This window comes from Pipra filicauda, unplaced genomic scaffold (genome assembly GCF_003945595.2).
Source record: "Pipra filicauda isolate LSUMZ 115617 unplaced genomic scaffold, ASM394559v2 scaffold33_size4404698_pilon, whole genome shotgun sequence".
NCBI lineage: Eukaryota > Metazoa > Chordata > Aves > Passeriformes > Pipridae > Pipra > Pipra filicauda.
The window spans coordinates 1,673,114-1,692,400 of NW_024104465.1; the positions used below are offsets into that span (position 1 = coordinate 1,673,114).

General features: G+C 38.7%; 1 protein-coding gene across 3 annotated transcripts in view; it reads left to right on the forward strand.

Annotated features, from left to right (window-relative positions):
• The window catches only part of SPECC1L (sperm antigen with calponin homology and coiled-coil domains 1 like), a 69,489-nt gene extending 50,962 nt beyond the window's left edge, over positions 1 to 18,527 (forward strand). Inside the window, exons 14-18 of one of the 3 annotated variants that reach the window (XM_039384120.1) lie at positions 5,395 to 5,511; positions 5,899 to 5,958; positions 16,246 to 16,340; positions 17,047 to 17,094; positions 18,455 to 18,516. In XM_039384120.1, coding sequence (XP_039240054.1) covers positions 5,395 to 5,511; positions 5,899 to 5,958; positions 16,246 to 16,340; positions 17,047 to 17,094; position 18,455 — 321 coding nt within the window. In that variant the 3' untranslated portion in view covers positions 18,456 to 18,516. Of the gene's footprint in view, positions 1 to 5,394; positions 5,512 to 5,898; positions 5,959 to 8,026; positions 15,237 to 16,245; positions 16,341 to 17,046; positions 17,095 to 18,454 lie in introns of those variants that run through there. The other 2 variants (XM_039384121.1, XM_027714202.2) reach the window with 2 other exon arrangements.
• Positions 18,528 to 19,287: the final 760 nt, after the last annotated feature.

Consider the following 19,287-nt stretch of genomic DNA (forward strand, 5'->3'; position numbering starts at 1 on the left):
GCCTGCCAAGGTCTGTACACTTAAACTTCAAATCTTGTTTAAGGGTTTAATATATTATAGCACAGAATCATTTGCTTTCTCAACCCACTTATTTCATTAACTAATACAACAGAGACATAGACACATGTTTTTATTTTCTTCATGCCCTAACTCTTTTTGAGAGCCAGACCAAGTTAGGATGTGGGAACCTCTCCTCTTTATGCAGATCAAGGGATGGAGAAATAGCTGAGGATGCTCCTCTGCTCGAGTTCTAATGTCCATAGTTCAGAGAGATTGAAGACAGCTGTGGATATGTCTGTTGAAGAGATGGTAAAATAACTTTGTTCTTAGTTTGTAACTACAAGTTAGAAAACAAGTTTTCTATGGTTGGGTTTTTTGATGTTTGTGGGGTGTTTTAGCTGTGGCATTTTCTGAGGGAATAAAAAAAGTAAGGAATTACTGTTACAATTGCTAATACATGTTTCTTGCTTTTTTTAAGCAAGGTGTTTTCACTGACTGTGGAAGACCCTTTGTTAATTTAGGATTATTGCAAAAAGCAATAGGAGACAATTTTGAAATTAGCAGTATGCTGGTTAAAAACCGCTTTAAAATTGTGAATTCTAGAGAAGTCATAGGCTGGGAGAGATCTTAGACTGATGTCATGCAGAGCCCTGTTAAGCAGTCTAGAATGCTTCATGGTGAAAACCTTTTTCTTATATCCTGACAGAATTGCCTTGGAAAGAATTGTTCCTGTTGCATCTTGTCTTTGTGAGGAGAGCACCCCAGTGCCTTTTACTTATGGGACACTCAGATCACATCTCTCCAGAGTCTTCTTTAGGCTGGATAAACCAAATTCCTTCAACCTTGCTTCAGCTGTCTAATTATCTTGGTAACTCTCTGCTGGACCCTGTTGTTTCAGTGACTGTTTTGAGCTGGAGGGAGCAGAGCTCTCCCCAGTTCTCCAGGTGTAGACTGACAAGGGCCCAGCAGGGTGCAGGAATCCCATCCCTCGCTGTGCTGGAGCCCAGGACACACTTGGCCTCCTTTACTGCAGGGATGCACTTCTGATTCATGTTGAAATCCAGTTCATTTACTGTTTAACCACTCTTGTATTTCAGCCTAAGCTGATTGATCGTGTGTTCCTGTTACATTGCAGCCTCGTTTCAGGAAGAATCTTATTCTTTGTTTCTATGGGCACAAAGGGATACTCATTTTGTGGTGACTGCTCCTACTCTGCAGTTTCCAGTTTAATAGGGGCTTGAGTCATGCCTGAAATGTTTCTTGGTTGTGGATCTACCAGGATGTTCTGTTATTTTCCCTCTTACATTCTTGTGCTCTGTCTCTAGAAAGGTCTTACAAATTTTTAACTCTGTTCTTCACTGCTGGTTGGAAAATGTCTTGCACAGATCTTTTTATGACAATTGCCTGTTGCATTAGTTTTGTTAGAATTGCCTTTTTAAAAAGCATCTATCCCAAATACTAGAGGTGACTTCACTCCCAGTCTAAGCATTAAACATTAATAGGCAAGAGTTGATAAATCTCCTTCTAGTTCACCTATCTCTAGAAAAACTTATTCTTCATTCGACAATTTATCTGAAAGTATGTCCTCCAATTGCTTTAATACTTTGTGGTCTGAAATGGCCCGAAGAATAATTCTGGATTAGATTCCAGCAGAATTCCCTTAATAGAGCCAATTACTTAATAAAAGCAGTAACAAAGAAATTATGTCAGAGATTTTAGGCTGATGTTCTGTTTACCGTCAATTCTTTGAGAAATGGGAGCTTAATGCAAGATTGATTTCATTATACTGACCGAGCTTTTTCAAAAAACCACAAGTAGTTAAAAGCCTTTAGGAAATAAAATTTGCTGTATTTAAATGTGCCAGTTATGTGCTCAAAGCCCTCAAAGAAAAATTAAATTTTCAGCGTAAATGACGATCTGTCCCGTTTCTAGATTTGTTTTTTACTGTCTGACCAATATTATACTTCTTTTAGTCTGAGAGGTAATAATAATTCATAATGCTCAGAGCAATTGGAAACAGAAACCAGTCCCTTTTAATTGTTTCCTTCCGTTGTATTTAATTCAGCTTCTCTGGATACATTAAAATTCTTGGATGATGGGTTTGTTTTCTGCTTGTTGTCTTAATAATAAAAGCTGGACCCTACAAGATGATTTAGAAAAATGGAGTATCCTGAGGGTTTTTTTTCTGAGAACCAACCAAACTTGTAGATGCACTTTTTTAATGGCCCTTTTTTCCAGTGTTTATATTCAAAATTCAACATTCTTTGGATAATTACTATAATTTAAAGTGAAATTTTTAGTTTATACAACGGTAATGTTTAAGGGAAGGTGACTTTCTCTTGTTGTAGTTTCAATTTCCATTTTCAGCACAACTTTATCACGGTTTTCATTCTCCTCTGTTGATGTGAAGGAATATACTTACAAAACTATGAAAAATGCCTCTAGATTTTGGAGGTGAGTGCTCCTCCTGGTCTTTAAATCATGTGAAGGCTTTTGTTTTCAGCCCCAGTTGTTCTATAGGTCTGTTTTCTAGGGCATCCAGACTATTTTGATACTTTGCAATTTCTTTTTTCATATATCCTGAGCACAAGCCTTCCTTCTTCATCCACAGGGTCAAGCCTCAGGTGTAGGTCCTTGTGATCTCATACACATCACTGCAGCCTCCTGTTTTCTCATTCTGATGAGTGAATTCTTGCCTGTTGATGACCATCCTGACTATTGCAAAGACTCCTCTTTCAACTTATTGCTGTAACATTCTTACTTTTCCTCTCCTTTCTCTGTCCTTTCCATTATGAGCTGCTGTTCTCACTTTGAAGGCTCTGTACACTCCCATCCCTCTTTTAGTATCAAGATCTCAGCTGTGCTTTGGGGATGTTTAGGTTCAAAACTCTTCAATTTTCAAATAAATATTGCTGGGCTTCCTCTGAAGTTTGTGGAGCAACCTGGGAGAGAAAAAAGACGTTGTGTCAGCTCTATGAGGCAATGCACTATCGAACTTCATTTTGTTTGAGTTTAATGGACTCCTGGTCAATGGTAAGGAGAATCTATTCTGCAGCAATACCAGTTCAAAAGGTACTTGTTGAAACCATATTCAGTATTAAGTCACTGGATTGGAAACCAATATGTTTAAAACTGTTAGTCAGATTTAGCAATGCTTCAGCATTCGTCCTTACTTTATTAAGGAATATCATATCTATCCTTGTAGTACTGAGACTTAAAAACTTACCAGTATTCTTCAGTAGCTTTAATACATTTTTTTTCAGTAGTTTGTCTGAATGCATGCAGGAATGTGCAAGCAGATCTGTGTGGAGCTTGACTGTGAGAGTGTCAGTGTAGATCTTTCTTCTCCCCCTTCCAGATCATTTGGCCATCCCAGGGAAGGAGAGAGAATATTTCAGCCAAAGGGTGAAAACCAGGATTGAGGTTTTTTCCCTCAAGGGATTCTATAGCAAAGCAAACAAAATCATTCACACTTGATTTTATAGCCAGCTTGACTGTAACATAGCCACATGACTGTGACAAGAAAAAGCCTCTCTCCCTACCTTTATCCATATTACTGGCACAGGTGTGAGCGAGGCCTTAGTGGTTACAGGGTAGGGGGAAGAAACTTTTTAGAAAGTCACTCTTGTAAGCAGACACAAATAGGAATTCATTGGCTTTAACAGTCTGATATTTTTCCTTTTTTTTCCCCTTAAATCTCATCCTGTATGTTCCATATGTTTCCTTAATTTAAGTATCATTGAGAAAGTTTTAACCGAGCATTAATTTAAATCCAATTTCCTGTCTCTCTCTCTCTCGAGAAAGGAGAGAGAGCTTTTTTTTTTTTCCTTCTTTTTTTTTTTTTTTTTTTTTGCTTTTAAATTTTCCCAGCCCCGTGGCTGGAAGGAAGCTTTGTGAAGAGCACGTTCCCACAGACTGGGGGTCTCCAACAATGCCGTTTCCGTCGGCAGGGAGGGAGCAGCGCGGCCGGAGAGGCTCCGACCACTGCCCTGGGCACTGTGAGCCCCAGCACGTACTCTGACATCACCACAGCCTGGACCTGCACTGGGGGGACTCTGTGGGAGAAGTGCTAAAGCCGAGCAGGAAACTGAGATTTCCCTCACATTCTCTTCTAGTTTTGGTGGTTTTTTTTTTTTTTACCTCTGTTGGAGGAATTGTGGTTGTTTTCCATTTGAAGTCCAAATCGTTGGTTTGACAAGTTATACAAGTGCTTTTGTTCTCAGCCTGTCTGGCACAGGAACACTGGTTCTGGGGGGGGGTTTCTGCATTAGGAATGGCAAGTTTTAGTGTCTTGTCAAAGATGAGTGATGACTTCAGTTGCTGTCAGGTGAAAGGTTGGCTCGTGTGATTGTGCCACCGCAGTTCTGTGACTGGAGGTTTTAGTTCCTGCTACATTAAAACTTTGAAAACTGAGTCATGGAGCTGGTTAGCTTCTGCTGGAGCCCAGTTAAGTGAGTTAGATATTAAAGAGTATTTATATTTCTCCATAAAGGCCTGAAAGATACATGAGTTGTTGTTACTGGTTGTTCCTAATTAAAGTTTAAACTGACTGCTCTCCACTTAGCCTCTCTAACGTTGTTTGACTGCCAACAGCCAAATATACAGTAATTTAAAAGGTCACTGAGGCATCTTGTTCATAACTCTTTTGGACTGGACTGACTCTCTAATAATTTATACAGTCTCAGGAGATGCATTTACCAGTGCCACTGAGTTTCCTACGGGAACTAGAAGATCAAGAGTGCAAAACAGCAGTTTTCAATTTCAGTTTCAATCCCAAAGATTCCCTGTTACTGTCGGTGATAAACCTGTTGGAATGTCTTTATTTCCAAATGAAAGTTAACTTCGTTTGTGATCTTGTTCACATCAGTTTCTGTAGAGAAATGATTTGTTTAGAAAATACTTGTCCTCATCAGTCAGCGGTTTTGCAGTTTTGTTTGGATGTGAATGCAGTAGAAGCAGAAAAGTAAAATGAACATTAACAGAGATACGAGCATGTTGTCTGATCAGGGATTTGGGGTGTATGTATTTAACTCATTTGCTTTTCTATCTTGGGGTCTACAGTTGCACCAAATCTCTTCTCTTACCCTCTCTAGCACAACATTTTACACCTTTTAACACATACTGACACACACATTTTTCAATTTTCTTTTTGAAAGAGAGCTTAATATTACCTGATATTAATATATAAAATAACTGACTTTGCTATCAATACATTTTTTGTTGTTCTCTGTAGTAGTGCCTTTTGCTTTCTTACCACAGAACTTTGGTACTGGGCTGTTCACATTCTGTGCCAGTTTCTTCAAGGGTATTAAAAAAAAATATTGATGGCGTGGTAGAATCTCATATCTTGTTAGATTATGATTTTAATATTGCTTATATTTTTTTTCCTTCAAGAATATTGACATAACAAACTTCAGCAGCAGCTGGAATGATGGCTTGGCTTTCTGTGCAGTGCTCCACACTTACCTCCCAGCCCATATTCCCTATCAAGAACTAAACAGCCAGGACAAGGTAAGACATTAAAAATCTCATTCCTGGGACTGAGCAAAAAAGTCAGTGTTACTAGGGTTTCCAAAAACACTTCAAACTACTGAGATACTATCCTTTTTAAAGAATAAATAATCTATTCTTTGCTACTTTATAACTCAGTCGTTCTTCACTGACAACAGTTTTTCAACATTATCTTCTACACAAGAAAAAAAATGAAAATTTTCCATAAATTTTTTGATAATATTAGAGCGTGTTCATTCCCATGGCTCTTTTTAAATGACTATAATAAAGTTGCAGACTCCATTTAAAGTAAAAGTAACAGCATTACTATGAATATTCTTAACACCACTTTGTTGTGTTTGAAATAGTATTTCCTTGTTTTCTAACATGTTGTTATATCTCATGCAGAGAAGAAATTTCACTTTGGCTTTTCAGGCAGCTGAAAGTGTTGGCATCAAATCTACTCTGGTAAGATTTAAATGCATATTGAATTAATTATGATCCATTTATAAAAATCAAACTTATTCTGTTTTGAAAGACTTGGGTGCTTTATACTTAAAAATAGCAGCAGATGAGCTCAGTAGAGGTTATTGCCCCTGTATCATACTCGACTGAACAACACAAAAGATAATCCCTACCTCAGTGGCTTTGTCTAATAAACCCACTGTCATCAATATCTTGAGCTGACATGGTTTTTTGCATTAAATAATGACTGAGATACAGACTTGTGGACCAGCAGGTGCAGCAAAGGCAGCAGCAATAGCCAGAGCAGATAAACTAAGAAATATTAATAAAGGCAATGGATTTGTTTGAGAATAATTTGAGAAACAGGTATGTGATACAGTTTTCAAGAATCCATGAATTCTGTCCTGCCTTTGACCTACTTTCAAATTATTAGGGATTTTTGGAACTCTGGAACTACAAATCAAGCAATGTAATTTATTCTTTTGCTCAGTGCAGTATGAGAGTCAAGATTTGTCTCCTAAGCTAAGACTTCTAATTTGTCATCATTGCAAACAATTGCAAGGTTTTTTTCAATTATTACTTATAATGAGCTGTCTTATACAAATTTTAGAGTAGAACAGTTAGTTTTCAATAGTGCAATATTTAATAGAAAAGGAAGATTTCTGAAGGTGTGGAGTCGGCAGCATTTTGTGACCCTTGTGAATGGTCACAAAAACTCAGCTCACATTTAAGTATCCCAAATGATACTTAAATGATACTTTTGCAGCCTAAATTCTAACAAAGCTGCTGTAGTTTGCAGCTAATAATACAACAGACCTTTTTAAAAATAACACTTTCCTTGATCCTTATCAGTGCCTTTACCCCCCCAGCATTGTGTTTGCTGACAATGGCAGTGCAACTCTGGGGCTTTCGTACTTTGACTTTGGCAGTGATTTGAAATGTGGAAGTTTCTTACCAAGTGCTGATGTAAGAATGAGATCGTGGAAAATAACTGCAGTAATGCTCACATAATTCAGCCTTAGTCTAAATGGTTACTGTCTGTCCTTTCATTTTTGTAATTTACTTAATCACAGAGACTCTAAAAAGGCAAATTGAATGGAATTAAATCTTCTAAGTGCAAATTGGATCCATCTTAAGAATTTGTATCTATTTACATACCTACATACACACTGTCTGTGATACATATGTGGATTTTTTCCCTCATCCATATTACATGGATGCAGGGAGGAGAAGGGTGGGAAAACTCCTGTATGTAAATAGTAGTGGAATGCAAGGGGAAATTATTCTTTCTCTGTAGAAGAAGGTGTTCAGCTACTTTGATGTGAAAATTAAAAAAACTTCAACTTTCTATGTTTTGAATTCTGGATGTTCCCTCACCCAAAGCTTACAAATAGACCCTTACAGTAAGCAAAAATTGTTAGAAACTACATCTATCTCTTTTCCTTTCTACATGTGCTGAAGAGGGTAGATCAGGCTTTGTTTACCCTGCTTATTCCCTGTCAGTCTGGGACACTGTCACTGTGACACACAGGGTAACTGCCCTGTCAGCTTGTCTCTTGCAAATACCCAAAATGAGGAGTAAACTTCCCTCTTCCTTGTCTCTTTATTTGAAAATGCATATACAGTAATCTAAAGTACAGTAGTCTGCTGTAAAATGGATTCAGTTATTTATTGATAGGAATTTTGAATTTTAGCTTTATTTAATATCTGGGCCTTGATTCCAGGCTCACAGTTCCTGGGTAGGTTGTGTTGATTTGCAAGGCTGGTGTAGGGGTATGTAAACACTCAAGTCTGACCATTACACCAACTGTACCAAGTGGGGGAAAGCTCAAGCATGCACAGTGTTGGTTATTTTGTTGGCTTAAGATCAAAATGCCTATCTGCAGATATGCTATTAATTACATTTTGTAAACAATGCAAAGATATATGGAACGAAACAGAGCTTTCTTCGTCAGTGCTTTACGTGGTGGAAACTTGACAGATTACCCATCCCCAGGAAGGTGTGAAAACACAGCCCCCCTGCTCTCAAGGTTATCACTCCTGATTTTGACCAGTGTGTTTTCTGTGACAGGACATCAATGAAATGGTGCGCACGGAGCGGCCGGACTGGCAGAATGTCATGCTGTACGTTACAGCCATTTACAAGTACTTTGAAACCTGAACCCCGAGCATTCCACGGCATAGAACCGACGGGAGCTACCAGATGGAAACCTTACTGAAATGCTAATCCCCATTTCACTGAAAACTGGCAACATTTGAGTCCCCTCAAACTTCAGTGGCGCTATCCTGGATTGCCTCAGATTGCTGCAGCTACTAAGCCTGGAAACAACTGTTCGAAGCGAGAACTTGTTGCCACAGTGCTTGGAATAACCCAAGTTATTAAGCTATTCAGATTAATTATGTAGCCTAAAGAGCCTGGACTACTTATGTGCTGCCTTTCCAGTCTGACTTCCTGAAGCTTTCTTTCCTGGGAGAGTGAGGTGAATGCACACAGGAGACTGAATGTACAGATAAAGCTTTGAGAAGGAAAAGGATAACATGGCATCATATTACTGAATTTTCTGTAGCATCCTGACACCACAGAGTCTGAATATTCTACCCACAGCATATGGCAGCCCAATGCAGTAGAGTTCTTAATGGTAACTTAGTTACTGCCTATACAGCTATTTTCCATCCTTTAAAATGTGCACAATATTCTAGGAAAACAAGCTTTTGTTCCATAATGACAAATTGAGGGGAAAAGTGCTCTTGATACCTCGAAAAATTTGGCACAGAAGAAGTCTTCATTCTAAAGCTTCATTATAGGCCTACCTCTGTCACAGTGATGTGGCTTTCATCTTTATCTTATGGATTGTAAGCACTAGCACACGCAGCTCCTGGCTTTCAGGGTACACTCTACTTCAAGGAATCTGTGCAAACTCCCTGTGCTTCCATTATGACAGAAATGAATCAATAATTAACCCTTGTATGGCTTGTTCTTCCCTCTCCTCCTTTGCCTGTACAGCACACTCAGCTACCCTGGGCTTTATTCTACAGCAATACGAGCACACATCACGGATATCTGTGGGACAAGTTTGGAACTGGGATAGCATTTTCTCTGCAGAGAAGATATTTTCAATAAGATGTAACAGTGAAATAGTTGGTCTCCAAATCCAGCTTTGCCATGTTTCCTGTGTGTTTTTCATTGATCTTGCACATCCTCATCTGACTGACAGAAGGTGAGATGTTCTGTGACCAGAACTATGGAGGAACTGATGTAATGTGTGTACACCCAGTAGTCTCAAATATTGCGTGGAAATGACTCACTGTCACAAGGAAGGAATTGAGAAACTTTAGTCTGCTCAACTTCTTTTTTTTGTTGTTTTTTTTTTTTCCCTAAAATGTACCTGAATTCATTTAGCAGCTCTTGGGCAAAAGAGTTTTAAGTGCCTTAGAGATCATTGAATTGATACGTCCTGGCACTTCAGGGCCTTGTGTGGAATGTTAATGGCTCAGAATTCATGTATCCATTTGTCACAAGCTGTTTGTTGTCATCTTGTTTGTTGAACCAAGGGAAGACTTCACTCTGTCATTGCTTCTGCCTCTTACTTTTCTGAACACCCATCAGCAGTTAAGCCACATCTCTCATTAATGTTAAGCAGAAGCCAAGTTGAGCAGTGAGCTCTGTAACAGCTGCAGTTTATAAGCACAGGCTCTTCCAACACAGTAACCCTGTTGTAAGGAAAATGAATCTGCCCTTCCTATGGTGCTCTTACGACTTTTAAGGACAGTTTGAATGTCATAGATGTTAACCCAGTGAATGCAACTGTGCTTGGCATCTGTGAAACTTCTTCATGGTATAAAAGCACAGATTTAACTCAAAAGTATTGCCAAATCCAAAAACTATCATCTGAAGAACCCAGCCCACGTGAAGAGTAATAATTCAGCATGTCTAGCATTGTATAAGAATATACACTTACACTGATATGTGCCTGTGAGAATTATGAAACTTTGTAAAACAACTACTTAACACACACTGAGGGACTTTGGAGAAGTTTTCAGAGCAGCAGTGGCTCCTACATTCTTACAGCTCTTTAGCACTAGAAGTAGCCTAGATACCCTCAGATTATTAACTGGTGCATTTGAAGAGCCAACACTATCTAAAGACTCTCGTTGCAAGAGAGATTTCAAGTCAAAAATCTTCATTAACAGATTTTAATAAAAGTCTGAAATGCAGTTTCCTCTTCTGTATATTTCTTCACAAAATTTGTTTGCTTCATTTCCTAAGTTTCAGGAAGAATAGTCTTATTGGAAATCCACGTTACCGCTGTCTTGTATTCTACTACTACTACTAAATTCCAGATTTTGCCACTTAGTGTTTAAAATTCCCTTCTGTTTATCCTCTGAACAGATATCCTTATCTATGATTGTCTTATTCATTGCCTTAGATTTAAAAAAATATTTTTCTATTGAAAAGGGATAGCATTTCTTGGTCTAAATTCACTCCTGACCTGTTTTGGTGAGGTAATTTGAGCTTTGAGCTGATTTGCTTCCTGTCCAGTGGTCAACTTCATTTACCTGGAATGTTGTTTGAGTCCTTAACTGCAATAACACTAATAGTTGTAAAAGGAGAAATCATGTTTGCCAGATGCTTTCTGTTAAAAAGAGCTGCTCTTTCTTGAGAAAAGAGAGAAAAGCTAGCAGTGATGATAAAAATGACCTTGTTTGGAACTTCAGAGCTCTGTAAACTTCTTCTTGGTGTGATCTGTCTGATAAACCTCTGTGAATTCAGCCCAGGAACACTGGGCTTCATGAAGAGTTTTTTTTATAATGATGTATCTGAGCCTTTACATTTGAGGTGCTGCACAGCTGGGTGGAAGTAATGAAGCAATGGAAGATCTAAAACAAACACAATGCCCTGCTGCACTCTGCAACAGGTTTTTTCTGAAGGTTCAAAACACATTCAGTTTTTCAAGAGGAAAAATAGCTGTATCCCTTCTGGATATCTGGAAGATACTGTTGTGTTTGGTTCCTACTCATAGTTAATCCTGAAACAGCCTGGTTTTTTCACCGTCATGTGAAGTGCAAGTTTATGCTGATTTACTTTCCTTTTAATCCAGAAAATATTTCTGAATGTACTGAAAAAGGGCAAATATTTTCTCATCCATTTATATTATTGCATTTTACTATGTGCCTTGCAAATGCCTGTGCTGTAGGATATCAGGGTTACTCGTTGCCAGCTGTAGGGCTGGGGTGGGCAACAAAAGGAGCTGTTGGACATCCTGATGCAGGTACAGCTGGATCATCCTCTCGATCTGTAGATGTTACACTTGATTTGGTTTTCAGTTGGTTGTGTTCGATTTGGTTGTCTTCTTAAATAGAAACACTAATTTAGTACCTTTGGTGTGAATCTCTGGCCCTCACAAAAGCCTTCTCATTTCCATGCCTCTGAAAAACTGTGAGTGAAATTTTCCCTTTTAAAACTGTGTTTGTGGATAGGCTATCCAGAATGTAGTATATAATTGCATCAGATTCTGATTTATGGGTAGATTTTTATGTCTTTTGCATAAAATATATTCTTTGAGTTACGTGTAGCATTTCTGATAATTTTGTTGTCTCCAATTTTATAAAATATTTCCACTCTGTGTTTTCCTGTGAAGTCCATTGTCATGGTTTAGGAGGCCCTTAATTTGCCAGAGCTAAATGAACTTGGCTTTAATTTATTGGTGTAAACTCACATTAATATCCCTGGCAGCAGCTGTGCTCTGGTTTTACATGCATAAGGAGAAATAAATCGGGCCCTTGCTATAATGGTGCAGTACAGTGGTTTAAACTGCTGAGGATCTGCCTTATAAATCGTGTAGCTGTGGCAGAAAAAATTCTTATTGGAGACTCATTTCTGTGACTGATCTCAGTGTTAAGTTCTTACCTGTTTTTTTCAGTTCTGTGATTCAACACTTCAGGCATTTGGATTCTTTCGCATCACCAAAAAATTACTTTCACTCAGTTTTCTCTGTTTCTGTACCAAATTGGCCCAGGGCACAATTTTTATTACACCTGAATTTTAACTAAGATTGTCGGGGAAGTTGGAGATTTGGAGAACTTCTGGGTGTTTTTCTTATTTTCTGTGTTCTTGTGCCTGGTGTGGGAAGGCTGTCTGGTGTTCAGGTGGTGTGTGACAGCATCTCCCAAAGCTGCCCCCTGGGATGGCTGGTGTGAAGCTATGCATTGGCTAAAGTTAAGCCTTTAAAACTGTGTTCATGTGATTTGTGGGGACTTTACTTCTCATTTGCCTCTTGTAACTAACACAACCACAGCTGAACTGCAGCTGCATCAGGCAGGAGCTGTTAAGGGGCTAAATTCTGCTGGGAAGGAATGCAGTTGTACACCTTTATGCTATTTTTTGCCTATTGTGAGTAATGGTCTTGCTGAGGTAACCTAGAAAGAGGATTTTAAGATAAGTAATGTTCATGTACAGACTGAATTAACTGTATAGTTTGTTTGTGGTCCTTCCCTTGACTTAGTCAATATTTATTTCTGTTTTATTTTTACGTTCTGCCCAGCTCTATTTCTGCAGTTCCTTTCTTTAAGCTACATTAGTGTATGAGTGCTCAGTAATATTAGCCAGTTTGAGAAATTATTTGGTGAGAAGTGCTGTTAAAGTGTCTTCCTCATCTGTGAGTTCTAGACATGCTTTCCTGAGTTAGTGTGTGTTGAGTGGCAAAACATAGACATCTCAATACATTTAGTTGTCCCTGTTTAGAAAAGTATCTTTAATAGTGTTTCTGCTTTCACAGGAGAGTGGCTGGATGGGTTTTAAATTAGTGTTGCTTGCTGGGCATTCCCAGTCCTTCCCTCATCTAAGTTTCTTTTGTTGTATTCCCTGATTTCAGAATCAGTGTTCTAGTACACCTTATAATTATCAAAGCCGAGATGTTAAGCATCTGGAATATGTAGCAAGTATGCTTTTAATAATTACTGCTAAATAACTTAAAAGATTGAGGTTTGTACAGTTCTGATTTCTGTTAATTGATACGAATGTCTTTCTTTCCTTATGTTTTTGCTACGCTTGCCAGTTGTTGGGGTGCAACACCCTCCAACTCAGTTTGACAAAGCCACTGTCCCCCCCTCCTCGAGTTAATTCGTTCTGTGATATTAGAATTATTTCCTCCCACTGAAACTTCAGTAAAACCTATGATTACCAGATGACTTTCTTCCAACTGACATTAGCTTTTACTTGGAATATTCCTTACCCTTAGGCCACTGTCTGCCACAGAGTTGCACATAAAGTTCCCATCAGTTCCAGCAGGACTTGGGGATGCAGAACAGTAGGGCAAACTTTTGGCAGAGTATTACAGCAGCCTCATGCAATTAAGCTGGTTTCATTTTAATCCCCTATTTTCAGGGGGTTTCAGTTTAGACAAAATCATTTACTGAAGGCTGAAATGTGGCACGTTAGTCCTCCACTGGGAAGTATGCTTCTGTTTAATAATATTTTTATGAGATTGTATTTATGGAAATGGAAAGGAAAATGTCATGAAGCTAGTTTTGTTGCACTTTTCTAAGGCTTTTGTATTTTGCATAGTTCTAGAATATGAGCAAGTTGTTTGGGGAAGCCAAGGCTTAAAACTGGCTCTGCCCCAGCATAGCAATGTATTCTGTGCATTTTCACCCTCGTGATCTATGTATTATTTTAATTGCATGTAACTGGTGTATTTATATGGTAGTGAGGGAGCCCAGTGGACATTTCCTGCTGCAGAGGAGCCATTGGCAGTCCTGGTTCCACGGATCACAAACTGACCTGTTCTCACTGTAGACTGCACTTGCAGTAATGGAATGGTCCAGCTTTGGTTCTGAACTCTGTTTCAACAAACAGGGAGAAAGAGGCTCTTCTTTTTTTTTTTTTTTTTTGTTGTTCCATTGTTGAAATTTCTCTGGAGGCTTTCCAGGTTTTGCATATGTTCAATTAGGATGGTTACTTGGGACTCAGTTCAGCTAAGAGGGCACAAGTACATGTAACATACTCAAGTGATTAATCCTTGTAACTTACAACATTTCAGTTTGTTAGAAACTTTTGGTTTTATGTGTATTGTAAGGTTAATTTTTATGTCTTTAAGTAGCACTTTTATATATATCTGAAGGGTTTTTTTGAACAGAAGTGTTTTTTCTGTTATCTAATGGGAAGAAAGAATAACACTACTAAACAAGGCATAGATTAGTTTGCCTCCAGACTGTAAGTTCACTTTAGGTCAGTAGTGATCAAGAGTTGTTCAATGTGTCTGAAATAAGGTGGTGATCCCATTTAATGTTGGGCAACTCTCCCGATCAGAATCAGAAGGGCATTAATTGGTACCTCCACCCCTCGGGTGAGGGTGCTTCAGTTCAGGTGTGAGGCAGAACTGACAGAGCAGTGTGATGAACTTAGGATTTTGTGTAAGAATAGGGTTGTATTGATGTCTCAATCTGACTTCACAGCACTATATTGGATAAGGACTAACCTTGTTTGAGATGACACTGCAGCCAGTAATAATATCTCCTAAATAGCTAATTTAAAGCTCATTTTCCACGGCCTTTAAAGATGATGTAAAAACCAGTGATTCTTAAAAGCTCTTCTCATCCATCCAGCTTTTCTGATTTGTTTTCGTTTTACTCTTCCTTGAAACACAACTGTTTTATGTCAGTCTTTGTGTGGGTTTAGTAATTCTTGTTCTAGACAACAAGTACTTTGCTTTTTTCCCCAGAACCCTTTTGAATAGTTTACACACACACACATTGACATGTATGGACATTTTTCATAGAGAGGGTTTGCATAAATTTGTAATTGTACATATATTACACACATGTATAAACGTGTGTGTACATAAATGTACTTCAGGTTCTGAATAAAATGGAACATGTTTCAAGAAGTGCTTGTCTTGGATACTTAGGGTGGTGTATTAGTGTATTTATTTAAATGATAAAGAGGAAAAACCATTTTGTTTGCTTCTGGTTAGAGCTGAGAAATACAGGTTTGAGGAGAACTTGGACAAATGTTCCAATTGTATTTCACCCTGGTTTCATTTCTGGTTTGAAAGGCACAAGCTGTTAATCATTGGAACTTAAGAAGTCAGCAAGCCTGTGTTAAGCTAAACCTTTTGGAGGACCCAATATGCTTTTAGTTTGCAAGGACCACTAAAGATCTGGGCATTTACTTTCTCCATAATATATTCTGTATGAGTATTTAGTATGTATGCCTTCGATTTGCCAATGTTGCCATGTTTTCTTCTTAATTATCCCTGAAATAAAGGTTGCAAATAGCAGAACGTGTGTTTGTTTTCTTGAGCGAAGCCACTACAAAAGGGACTATTTGAACACTATTTCTGGCACTCTGGTTTTTCAGGAGTGTTACAGGAGGTAGCTGGGGAGATCCATCTGCTGTGGATGAGGAGTGTGTGTGAATGGCTTGTGTGCACATAACCTCAGGATTTTTTTGGAAGCCATATCTCTTGCTATACCAGCACACTTCACAGTATCTACCCCCAGAGGGGTTTAAGTGATAAGAGGTGAGTACTCGAGATAAGAGGGACATGTTTGAGGCATCTGCTTAGCCTGTATTGTCCTGGAGAAGGGAACTGCAGAGAATATGTTCCATTTAGGCAACTTCCTTCATACATTGCAGGAGTAGAATTATTCCAGTGTTGCTTAACTCAACCCAAGTAAGGTAATTGTGTGCTCACGCCCTCTCTGTCTCTAAAGGAGTTGGGCTGGAGAGGGACTGGGGACTTAATCTCTAGAGCAGTTCAGGCTATTTAAAGCAGATGCCTAAAAATAAAATTTCCAAGTGAAAATAAAGGTCAGAACACCTTAAATCTGGTTTGATCTCAGTCATCCTGGATGGTAACTGTTTTCGAGTGTTCCTTTAGAGGTTTAATTTCAAGTGCTCTGGAATAAATTATGTCCAGAGGTTTGGATTGAGCCTCTAATTATTGTTCTGAAATACACTGGCTAGTATAGATATTTTAATTCTACCTATTTCTTACTCTTTTTTTTTAGGTTTTGTGTGGTGTTTTCTGACTATTCAGCAGTCCAGAAAAGTCTTTGTCTTGGTGATATTATTCTGCAAGACAATGTCTTGCTTCTCCTTTCCTGAGGTGAAATATTCTCCTTGAATTTACAGTGGTTTAAGAAACCTCTTTCTCGTTCTCAAAATAGATTTATATCCTGTTTTTAAGCATGGATCCTCATTTTTCATACTTCTTCTGCAAATAAATATTTTTAGAAATGTAGTGTAGTAAACTCATGTCAGAAAAGAGATGTTTTTCTTTCCTGTAGCAAGTGTGGCAGCATTTTAGAAGGGACATTTCCACCTGGATTGAGCGTTTGGAGCTCAGGACAGAGGCATCGGGCAGGACACGGCCAGGCCTGAGGTAACACTCAAACTGACTCTGCACAGTCTGCAGAGCTGCAGCTTTTCTTTCCCATATCCCTACTCCCTAACCAAAGTATTTTTCATGGATTGTCTTCCAAGCTGTCACTAGAGAACTTTGTTAAAAATGTGAAGCAAGCTCTATAAGTGTGTTTAAGTTGAATATAAATAAAATTGGTTAAATAACTGTGAAGGTCTTACTGTAATGAAAAACTGCAGTTATATGGAATAGTACAATAAAAACCTCAGAAGCAACAGCAATATAATATTCCATTGTATTAAATCACAAAAGCTAATATTGGAGTCATGGTTGTTCTGCAGTTAAATTCAGTGTAGGAACTAGGTTAGCAATACAGAACTTACAGTTAAAATTATTATAAAGGGTTTCAAAATTGCTTTAATCAGCAGAAGAGACTTGGATTATATCGTGTATGTTGCCAGGAGGTGTGTGTAGTTCTACAAAGGGCATAGACAAGAGGAGCTCATGAAAATGTATGTTATTAGCCCACAAAATTATTTCGAAACAGAGACACTGTTTAAAAGTTTGCTCCTTTCTTAACAACTTCCCTTACTAACTGGGAGGTTAACAGCCAGCAGCTACTGGTAGGATTTCTAAAAAACAAGCAAACAAACAAAAAAGGACCTCAGTTCTGTGCCCTGCACGTTGTTCACCCTCTCAGCTCCCTCACTTCATCTTGTTTTTTCAGCACTGTCCCTCCTTGGGCCCAACATTTGTGTTCCCGTTTCTCGAACTGGTATGTTTTCTTTTTCATCCTCAGTCCTAAAGGTTCAGTGAGATAGAGAGTTCTCTGAATTTGCTCAGAAAGTTGTGTTGGTGGTGTGGAAGCTCCAGTACCTTCTGTGTGAATTACTGCTCAGTGCTGCAGCCCAACACCTTGAATGGAGAAGTTGGCTAATTAGTGTCTCTATTCCTGGCACCTCAAGATTAGAACATTTCTAATGCTTAATTAAATGTTTTCCGTCAGCTTCATTTCTATTAGAAGAGTTGCTTTCAAACTTCTCCCCTGCAAGTCTTTGTTGAGGAAAAAAAATCTTTCCACGAATTTTTAAAAAGTAGATGAGGGACTGATGCCATCAATCCTAATCCAAGTTGAGGTTTTTATAAGTCTTTGTCTGCTATTGCCCTCTGTATCACCATGGTTTAATTGAACCCTGTTTGTAGAACTGAATTTCTGTATATGAAATGCCCTGTTTGAAAAATACAGCGTTGACTTTTAAATGTTCTTGGCCCTTTGGGATTTTCAGTTCTTTGGCACCTTCTTAATCTCATTATGAAAACAGGGTTGAACACAATAGTGTCTTATCACAGTATTTTTTCTCCTAGATACTTGCATTGATTATATAGTGTGAGGAAATATTTGTGCTTCTCTCCAGTGCTGTGCATACTCATTCCCTTGTTTATGTCCTTTTTTTAAACCATTTTAGGCTCTTTCCTCACGCCAGAAGCCTAAAAGTTAAGCTCTTAAAAATGAAAGAAACTTGAGGAGGAGACATAACAGTCTGGAGACAACTTCACTGAGCTGTTGACAGTATCATATTTTTCAAAAATAAATATCCCACAGAGCACCAAAATGCCACTGTGTTGAGTTAAGGCCGAGTGTCTCCACGGGGCCACACTCAGAGTCCATGGGCTGCACTGGGGTACAGCCCTGGGTAAAGCCTGCACTGCACAAAGCCAGGGCTGCCTCTGGAAAATCACAGCATTGGAGGGTCAGTTTTGCAGTTCAGGAGCTGCAAAACATCCTTCTGTAAAATGGCTGGTCTAACAAACTGGTGCCATTGGATTATCATCCTTGCAGAGAAGAAATGTGTAAAAGGAAGGTTTTCTGCTGCCATTTCCCTCTTGGCCAGAGGTACAGCTCTTACACAGGCATTGGAACAGGGTGCTAAAACACTAACTTGACTTTATAAACCTCTGAAGTTCTGTCATTTTGCACCAACATTTCCAGCACAGACTATTCCCTCACAGAGAGTGGTGGGGAGCAGGGTCAGTAGCTACTTTTTGTCTCCAATTTGTGTTGTGACAAAGCTTGGTTATACACAATTGTGTATTTTGTCAAGTTAAACAAAGGTTGCCCTCTCATTGCTCCTCAGACTAAAATGAGAACAGTGCAAATGAAGAAGAATCAACTGACTTCTTCTCTGGGCTCTGCGACTCCAACAGTTCATTTATTGTGTAAAGGTAAGTTCTATATATTTTAGCTGTTGCTCTGCAGCTCCCACATGATGATTCATGCTACCAGTTTTTCTTCTATTAATAGTTTATAGAGAGTGCTTAAATTTAGATTGAATTCCATCTCCTAGTCTGTCATGCTGAATAGCAGTGAGAGAAATGTAGCCACAGTCTGTTTGGGCAGTGCCTTTTACGGACAGTGTTCAACTCCTGACATGAAATTACTGAAAATCCTTCCTTTGTTCCTGACCCAAGTGCAAATGGCAGGATTCAAACAGTGCTGGGGGTATGGTTTGCATTTCCCTGTGAGGACAAATCTTACCTTGACTTTAGCTTCTTTTCCTTGAGCCTGGGTAAAAGCCGAGCTCCTCCTGTGCTGGAATTGAACAGTTTGTGTGAAGGCTTCGGTCTTTGCCACAGGGGAGTGTCCTTCATTATGATGTTGGCCATGGGCATTTCCAGCAAGACTTTGCAGGTGTAACTTTGTTAAAGGAGACACCCTTCGGAAAATCGAGCTTCTTTTCCCAATGTTGACTTTAAAAATGCTATCAAATATTCTGTGTTGAACAATGTGAGAGAAGTAATTGCGTATATATACACACACACATATGGATTTTTATTTATATATATATATATGTCTTTAATGTTGAAGAATTTGCTGATGTTTCCAAAGGACTCAAGTAACCCTGCCCTCATCCCTTCCCTTGGACTTACACAGTTTTGCATTGCTTTGATTCAGGCAGTATTTGTGGGA